The following is a 9,905-nucleotide window of genomic DNA, read 5'->3' on the forward strand; positions in this document are numbered from 1 at the left end:
TAGTATGATTTTCAAATTTGTTTACACATCTATATTAAACTCAAATCTTTCATCATATTTAATGATAACCTGTTCCGCATATTTACCATTCTGCACTTATTCGTCGATCAAAACAGAGCATTATTATCTTCGTAAAGGCACATTAGATTAATCATTAAATTATGTTGGCGTACTTAATGAAGAGAGAATTGAGCAACTTGCAGGTAGGCGGAGACTAGTATCGATAAGGAATTAGGAGGTGACAAGATATCACGATAATAGCTTACACACGCGCACAAATGCACCCACGCACACACACAATCCAAACACAACACACTAATGAGTCAGTATCATCATAAGGTGCCTTTGAGACTTCCCCATTTCACCCAAAAAAAAGTAAGATTTTCCAATGAACATCATATTCATTGTATTAACTATATGTTATGAGGTTAGAAATGCATATTGGTCAAAGTCCCACACTTTTTTTTACGTTAACTACAAGCAGAGAACGCACATGAAGACTTCAAAATATGTGAGCTTGCTGACAGGGCGGACATTTTTGGCTAATGTTAGCATTTAATGAGCATATGGGGGACCTTCTCTTGGCAACATGATTCATTTATTTCAAATTTCTGAAAGGTTTTTCTGTCAATTGATATTTCACTATGACAGGGTGGACCTGATCAGTAGACATAAATGACAATTTCAAAACAAGTACAAATATTACACGTCAATCTTCATTGAAGAAGGACAAAATCCTGTTCGTAATGTCACAGAAAACATCAGAAGGTTCTTAAAGGGGAAGTTACCCCATAATGACAGGGTGGACAGCAATTTCAGGGACACATGCAAAATCTTCAAAATAGAATACACATGATCAAAATGGCTTGTTTATTAACTTGTTCTGGACAGAAAAAAACAATTGATTTTGTATCATTATCAGTATCATTTAATCAATAACATCAACGGCTGTGTGTGTGTGTGTCTTGTCGCAGGAGAAGTGTCACCAGTACTGGCCTGCTGAGCGCTCCGCCAGGTACCAGTACTTTGTGGTGGACCCCATGGCCGAATACAACATGCCCCAGTACATCCTGCGGGAGTTCAAAGTAACAGATGCCAGGGTGGGTTCACGTTGTGCGTGTTTCAATTCTCCTTTGCGTGTTCAAACAGCAGCATTTACACCACCTTGACTCTTGCGGCGTGTTCCCAATCTATCAACGCCGTATGGAGTCAGCGGACCAAAGCGATGTCCTATCGACCCGCGGACCCATGTTCCCTCATTTATATGTGAACGGGCGTATCACAACAAGCCACCTGAGATTATTCATTAGGCCGTGTTGTCGGCAGAATAGCTGACAGCTCGTGTGTTTGGGAACGCACGGCGGCCACATCTGCGCACGAGTGCCAGTCATAGATAACTCCGGTTAAGCCTGTCCTGCCCAGACGCCACTTGGACAGATGCTCTATTGATCTCCATTAAAGGGGAGTCACAAAGGCTGAGCGGAGGAGAAAAGATGTTATTGCCTCCAGAGTGGCTGAGAATAGCAGACGTTTCAGCGGGAAGTTCACCACAGCCGCTGATTCAGGGTCAGATAACTGTAATTATTAGAAGCGAAAAAGAGGAAATTGCCAGCCGGTGTCTCACTGACCAGTCAATGCAGCAGGAATACCACTTTTACTCATGATATGCAGCAATGCTGTGTTTCCTAAAACAGATGCTGTGTCTTAGTTCATTTGTTTAATTCCCAACCTTTATTGCGCCAAGAGGTGGGTAGAGTAGCCAAAAATGTACTCAAGTAAGAATACTGATACTTTAGAATATTATGACTCAAGTCAAGGTAAAACATCGTCCTCCAAATAGTGACTTGAATACGAGTAAGTATTCAGTGGAAAAAAACTACTCAAGTACTGAGTCACTTGTAATTTAAATAAATTAAATAGCACATCAATGTCAAATAGACCAAAATATAAGATGCAAATACAAATATTGCCCAACAATCTCCATTTAAAACTAATATTTTTGGGTGAAATGGTAAGATGAACTCAAGGAAATCCAGCTGCAATAAATGGTCTTAAATTAATTATCTTTGTTTACTCACATGAAACAATAGGCTCACCAGACAGCAGTAATTAATTCTGAAATGCATACTGTATTTGATGATATTGAACTTGGACAGGTCGATTCACGCACATTTATAGAAAATGTTGACATCCGTTTCATTACTCAAACGCAATTTGAGTTCTGCCAACTTCTAACTTTATCATGTCTGCTGTGCGGTTTGCTTTTCTCCCTGTTCCTTTCACAGCAAGGAACAGAGAGCTCGAAACACGTCTGAGTGGCTCGGGCGGACTGCAATGCATTACATTTTGCAAGAATAGGCACTTGTATGTTTCTCAAGTTTTAAGTGGAGTGGTTTCAGGCTGAAATGCGAATTTTTAGGCAGACACAAATGACAGGAGACATGAGAGGTCTCGCTGTGAGAAGTGCTACATAAATAAAATGTACTTCCTTTCAGGACGGCCAATCACGAACAGTCCGTCAGTTCCAGTTCACCGACTGGCCCGAGCAAGGTGTGCCCAAATCCGGTGAGGGCTTCATCGATTTCATTGGCCAAGTGCACAAAACTAAAGAGCAGTTTGGCCAGGATGGACCAATCAGTGTTCACTGCAGGTGAGAAAGAGCTTCGGCCCGCCGGTCACAATGTAGCACATTAGTGTTCTTGTACAGATGGTGCACAGGTTCACCGATTGTTATTTCGGCTGCAGTGCTGGCGTAGGTCGGACAGGGGTCTTCATCACTCTGAGCATTGTGCTGGAGAGGATGCGCTATGAAGGGGCAGTGGACATCTTCCAGACTGTCAAAATGCTGCGGACACAGAGACCAGCCATGGTGCAGACTGAGGTACGTCGACATGTTCTTCTCACAGCAGCAACTGGATGGCATTTTTCTTTTCAATGAATAGTAAATTCCACAAAATGTCAAGGATTTCATGAAGTTTTTAAAATGCCCACAAGCTGTTTCACAGTCGTCGTTGACGTGCCACAGATTTTGCCTGTAAAATGCAAAAAAATAAAATAAAATTCCTAAGAATACTAACTTAATATTACTTAAATGTAATGTCAATTCATTAATACCACTGTCTTACAATTCTAATGAAGATTACCTTTATTTAAATCAAACATTTTGAAAAACACGAAACAAACTTGACTTGAACACGGTATCTTTCACTCAAATATGAGACTTTTTAGAGTAACAACTATGTTTTTCTATCTTGCCTCACATTTCACTTAAATGTAACTTGTGAAACAAGGCATTTCAGTCTAAGTGTTGTCATCTGTGTTTACCTTTATCTACCTCCACACCATTGACATGGCTCCTACTTCACCTGCCCCCGATGTTATATGTTGGGCTGGTAAAGTGGTATCGGAGCATTAGAATTGAAGCTTTTTTTTTCTAATTCAAATACGAGTACAGACTTACATTATCGGCATCCCTACTTATAACATTTGTTTTCTTAGTTTTCTCTTTTTTTTGTGTCTGCATGTTTATGTATTGTTTATGCCAAGATGAGTAAAAAACATGTATTAAAGAGAAATACATGTTTTTTTTTGGCTTACAGTAAAAAAAAATTTTTTTATGTGAGTAGTGACCTATCCCTGCCCTCTCTGAAACTAAAAAAAAAAAAAAAGCTGTTCTTAAAAATGATTTCTCTTGTGTAGGATGAGTACCAGTTCTGCTACCAGGCTGCTCTGGAATACTTGGGTAGCTTTGACCACTATGCAACATAAGCGAAGACACAACCTGAAAAAAGGAGCAAAAGACAAAGAGGGAAGATCTACACCAACAAGGTCAAATAAAACAACAGCAACGAATCTGTCTAACAACAGTCGCGCTCTTTCCGCTGAAGAGCTGCACTAGACTCTCCATGTGTAATCCATATACTGTACTTACCTCAGTGTTCCAAGTGTGAAGGACGTATAATAATACATATGTGTTGTGTCAGCTATCTCCAATACCAGTGAAATACAGGAAAATGAATTCATGATTCTCTCTGTGTATAAATACTAAAAGAAAGACACACAAAGAGCCTGGATATTTGCTGCACCCTTAATGGGCTTTTTATCCTCAACTTTGTATCTATTGGTTTGGTGTACTCATGGGTTACAAGAGTGCAAAGGTCAACGTTTCTATGTATACGTGAGTCTCTTTCTAAGGTGTATACTGATCATAATGAAAGCAGGTGGTTCGCTTCTGGACTCAACCACCCCCGAGGACCGCTTATAGAGACAGAGCGGACGTTCCTAATACCTGACGCACAGTGCCAACACGAGCCAATCAACTGTGGCCCACAAACAGGAATTGTGATGTCAGGCCAAGAAAGAGACTAAATATTCCGGACTGGGCTGGCCGCCGTTGTCCTGCGCCTTTGACAAAGCTTGCTTGCTATTTGCTTGTAATGGTTCCTCATCCTCCTCATCCTGCTCCCCTTCTTCATGCCAGGCCCATTTTGTCAGCTCCGATGGTGGCTTGTTGACAGGGATGCTGTTGAAAGACTTTTTCCTATTTTGTCTCATGTTTTGTTTGTGTGTGTGTGTGTGTTTTGTTTTCATTATCATTGCCTTACGCTGATTTGTGTTTAACATGCTGCTTTGCTCACATGCTTCACTTCTATTACCGTACAATGATCTTAAAGTGAGGTTGAAAGCCCTTCTGAAGCGAGCCTACTTGAAGTGCACTGCATTGCAATTAAATCTCACAGGGTGTCATAAAAGGGAAAAAAGATTTGGGGGTTCAAATACAGTGGTGCCTCGAGATACTGGTCACCCGACTAGAGTTTTTGGAGATAGGAGGCGTTGTTCAGGCGATTGTTTGCTTTGCCTTATGAGCAAAAATTGATTACACGAGAACTGTATAGGCAGCAAACTCAACTCAACTTGCTTTCCAACAAGCAGCAGTTCAGCAAATAGTGAACAGTTCTGCAAATATGGGACTTTTAAGTTGTTTAATGGCCCTCCCAGTTGAACTGTCCAACTAAACATAGAGAGAATTGCACATAGTGTGTTTAAAACTACACAACTTTGCCTTCCGCTAGCTTAATGCTAACACACAATGCCAAACTTCATAGATGGGCTAACGATTAGCATCAATAGTCGCGGTGTTATAACACGATAGCAAGATATTTGAACACAAACAATGCATCATCACATGTAGACAGAAAATATAATACCCACAGTCATATATACTTTAACCTCTGCGAAAAACGAGTAATATAGCAGTTTACTGAGTCACGGTATTTGTGAAAGTCCTCTTCATTTGTCTTCATGAATGTATTATACTGCCCCCTGGGGCATATACCTGAAGGATTCACAATTAATTCATCATGATGCAAAAATGTTGTCATTATTTACATTTAGTTTAATTATCCATCCATCCATTCTGCGTACCGCTTACACTCACTAGGGCTGCAGGCGTGCTGGCGCCTATCCCAGCTGACTCTGGGCGAGTGGCGCGGTACACACTGAACTGGTCGCCAGCCAATCGCAGGGCACATAGAGACAAGCAACCATTCGCACTCACATTCATACCTACGGGCAATTTAGAGTGTTCATTTAACCTTCCATGCATATTTTGGGAATGTGGGAGGAAACCGGAGTACCCGGAGAAAACCCACGCAGGCACGGGGAGAATGTGCAAACTCTGCACAGGTGAGGCCGGATTTGAACCCGACCCCTCAGAACTGTGAGGCAGATGTGTTAGCCAGTCAACCCACCACGCCGTTCTTTTTAATGATGTTATACTATATATTTTATGCAGTACAATATTATAGAGTACTATTTTTCCTTATTTAAAACATTACAAATGTTTTGGGTGGAGGCAGGAACGGATTAATGGCATTTGCATTCATTTCAATGGGGAAATGAACTAAACTTGGATCTCATGGCACCATTGTATTCAAATTCTCCCTTGCACTCAGTTGACCCAGCTCCCATTAAAGTTCCATGTACAGTACATCCCGAACCCACCAAACCGACTGATGTTTTTCCTCCGTGCTTAATATTAATTTGGCAGATAATCATAATGAATTGATCCCACGTGGTGACTGAACAGCACAGCAATGTCAGTGCAGAAAATTGATGAGATTTAGCCCAATTTTGTACATAACGCTCCAACGACACGGCTGAGCACAAGATATAATGGCGGGATTGGATGTGATGTAGTTTTTACTGTCGCAAAAACAAGCCTTATCGTGTCATATTTATTTTATGTGATTTTTTTGGGGGGGGAAAAAAAAGATATTTATGAATCTATTTTGTTACGCTTTTTTTTTTTATTTATCAATTTGGAGTATCGAGCTAGCAGTAACTATAACCAATCAATATGTGTTTATCTTTCATTTTGGTGGTGTTTTATGCTTTTTTTTTTTGTATAACTTTTTTTCTCTGTGACAAAGTATGCCCTCTGTGTAGGGTGCTCTTTGATACTGATCACTGATGTCCAACTGTTAGTTAGAGATATATTTTAGGGGAAGACCGAGTTTAACTTTACAGTGATGACCTTTTGTTTCCCTGCCCTCCTATTTGACCGCCATAGCAACAACATGGGTAATCATAGCAACGAGGTCAAAGGGCATCAGAGACGCTCAGATGTAGTTTGCTAAAGCACACGGTAGCAGGTGTATTTTTGACAGATGGCTCCGCTGCACACTTTCCTCGCCCTTAATTTAAAAAAAAGACAAAAAAATACTCCGATATGAAGTCGATGTGAGGTCTAGAAGTCTTGACAGTGTGTGACATATATGGAAATATGTAATTCCGTCGCTTTCTAACCAATTGTTGTGACAAGAGAAGTGGTGAGGATGCACACACGAGGCTTAACGAGAAGATTGTGTCGAGGGCCATTCTCCTTCACTTCTGTACCTGTTCTTTCCTTTCCGAACATAGATGTAGATATAATATCTTGACTTTGTATTAAAAGCAGATGATTGGATATACAGCACAAATGGGACGTTTTGTGTGTGTGTGTGTGTGTGGGAATGTCGTCGTTTGTGTTGTTGGCCGCTAGATGGAGACAAAGATGCCTGGCAGCTTCGTTTTCAGCCGAAAGGTTGTGTTGTATCGTACATCCCGTTTGAATGATGTCATGTACACCTGCAGTCATGTTTCATAATGTCTAGACACATTCTGGAATGACCTCATTAATCTAATATGCTCGCTCACCCATAATATGTTAAATGCAAATTATTAGACAGTAAGCACAATACTTCAATAGGTACATTTGCAAAGTAATGAGATCCAATTGAAGAACAAATTCCATTTTCAACAGTATTTATCTATATTTAATGTCAGTGGTTCACAACGTTTTTACACCAGGTACTACCTAAAAACTACCTTAAGTGGTCATCAAAATGTTTTTATTAAAAAGTAGATTTAATATTATTGTAAGCCATTGGAATATTATTCACAGTTTCAACAGTAACACTCCGCTTAAATACAGGAATTTATAAAAAAATAAAAAAATATGCTTAGAAATTATTCAATTATAATGTAATGCACATAAAAGTTTCAATTACAAACACTTCATAAAGATAAAATTCAAATGTAATGAAAAAAATGTTAAATACAACCGAACTGCAGTTAGGTAGTGACTGCACTATGAGAATGTCCTGGTTTATTAGATACATCATATTAACAACCACTGTCATAAACATATTGTTTATTGTAAGGGAAAACATTTTACACCACTTAACTATAAGACCAATATTTCCTTTTAATCATATGCATGTTTATTATATAGTTTCTTCATTGATGCAAGCCTTTGTTTCTTATCGATTTCAATTGACTTTGGACTACTTTGAAATCAATCACACAGGCAGCGTCACATTTTTAAAAAGTAAATTGTGGAAACTAGTTAGGAATTGATAAATCGCTCAAGAAAATTTACGTTAACATGATTTTGCAGAATTTCATCAAGGTGTAGATTCCCATTTTATTCAACATTTGCATTTTGTTTTTCTCAATGAAAAATGCACAAATCTTAATGAGAATGTTCTGGAATATATCAGCGACGAAGCGGTACCGGCATCTACTGTATGACGGTGTACAATGCTGTGCCAGTCAAACAACAAATTAGGTTTGTGCAACCTTGGCATAGGTCTACACTACTACTAGTTATTTGTTTTATCATTTTTTATTTGTTTGTTTTGTTTTTACTTAGTTTTGGCACCTGGAACTTCCCCTATCGTGAATTGTCATCTACAGTGCTTTCGAGCATGGTCCGACGCTAAAAAAGACAAGCCAAAACCCTGGAACCGGAGACAGTAAGAGGTATAGAAAATGGATGGATTCATTTGGACATTGTAAGCCATTAAATAGTAAGACAGATACATTTAGCATGAAACTAAAAAATACATTTCCATAAAACTGCACGAGAGTGGTGCATTCAATAAGTAAGGAGAAATTGATTGGTAAGACTCTGAATAAAGGTGTGGAAACAGGAATGTTATGGTTTGTTTGTTTGTTTGTTTGATTTTCTAACCGCTTGAGTGACAATGGTACCAATGGAATTTCCCAACCGCAGTAACCATAATGACAGTCTGCTTACTAGCAAACAGAAAGACAAAAAAACTAAGCTAAGTGCTGGAGTTTTTTTGTTTTGGTTTCTTTTTCACTTATATTAATAGTGCAGCCATAGTGTAGGTCTAACACTGTTTAGTGGCATTCCATTTGTATATGATCATTATAGTATTGCTCATACAACTAAACTAAAAGTGAACATTTGCATATATATATAGAGAGAGAGAGACAATATAATCATTATTTCAGTATATACTGTATTTGCGTATTGCTATTTGCACAGCATAATTTACACACACACACACACACACACACACACACACACACACACACACACACACACACACACACACACGGCCTCACAGTTCTGAGGAGCGGGGTTCAATCCCCGACCCCGCCTGTGTGCAGTTTGCATGTTCTCCCCGTGCCTGCGTGGGATTTCTCCGGGCACTCCGGTTTCCTCCCACATCCCCAAAACATGCATTCATTGGACACTCTAAATTGCCCGTAGGTGCAAATAGTTGTTTGTTTCTATGTGCCCTGCAATTGGCTGGCAACCAGTTCAGGGTGTACCCCGCCTCCTGCCCGATGATAGCTGGGATAGGCTCCAGCAGCATCCTTGTGAGAATAAGCGGATGGATGGATATATATATATATATATATATTGGGGATTGGGTTTCTATTCCAAGTTTGTGTTATCAAGAATAAAAAATAGAATCCCAAAAAATATATATACTAAGACGAGACTAAATTATGCTGTGCAAATAGCAGTACGTTTACGCAAATACAGTATATACTGAAATAATGATTGTATTATCTCAATTTATTTACTCGGTGTAAAATCTGATCCTGTTGCACCTTCGTCATCTAGTGGAAGAGCATTTAACATTAGCATTTAACCTGTCACGATACATCACGGCCATAGATAGGATAGATGAACAAAGATACATTATTTGTAGTTAATAAATAATACTTAAAAGTGATATTGGATTTAAAAAAATACCAAATGAGGTGGCACGGTGGATGACTGGTTAGAGCGTCAGCGTCACAGTTCTGAGGACCAGGGTTCAATCCCCAGTCCCGCCTGTGTGGAGTTTGCATGTTCTCCCCGTGCCTGCGTGGGTTTTCTCGGGCACTCCGGTTTCCTCCCACATCCCAAAAACATGCATGAATTGGAGACTCTAAATTGCCCGTAGGCATGACTGTGAGTGCGCATGGTTGTTTGTTCGTATGTGCCCTGCGATTGGCTGGCAACCAGTTCAGGGTGTACCCCGCCTCCTGCCCGATGACAGCTGGGATAGGCTCCAGCACGCCCGCGACCCTAGTGAGGAGAAGCGGCTCAGAAAATGGAT

The 9,905-nt window shown here is 39.8% G+C and overlaps 1 protein-coding gene across 6 annotated transcripts in view; it reads left to right on the forward strand.

Annotated features, from left to right (window-relative positions):
• Nucleotides 1-6,969, forward strand: part of LOC133412107 (receptor-type tyrosine-protein phosphatase S-like) — a 114,068-nt gene extending 107,099 nt beyond the window's left edge. For all 6 annotated transcript variants that reach the window (XM_061695169.1, XM_061695173.1, XM_061695171.1 and 3 more), the window contains 4 exons: nucleotides 975-1,100; nucleotides 2,496-2,650; nucleotides 2,746-2,881; nucleotides 3,700-6,969. In XM_061695169.1, coding sequence (XP_061551153.1) covers nucleotides 975-1,100; nucleotides 2,496-2,650; nucleotides 2,746-2,881; nucleotides 3,700-3,768 — 486 coding nt within the window. In that variant the 3' untranslated portion in view covers nucleotides 3,769-6,969. The remainder of the gene's footprint in view (nucleotides 1-974; nucleotides 1,101-2,495; nucleotides 2,651-2,745; nucleotides 2,882-3,699) is intronic.
• Nucleotides 6,970-9,905: the final 2,936 nt, after the last annotated feature.

Source organism: Phycodurus eques, chromosome 13 (genome assembly GCF_024500275.1).
Source record: "Phycodurus eques isolate BA_2022a chromosome 13, UOR_Pequ_1.1, whole genome shotgun sequence".
Classification (NCBI taxonomy): domain Eukaryota; kingdom Metazoa; phylum Chordata; class Actinopteri; order Syngnathiformes; family Syngnathidae; genus Phycodurus; species Phycodurus eques.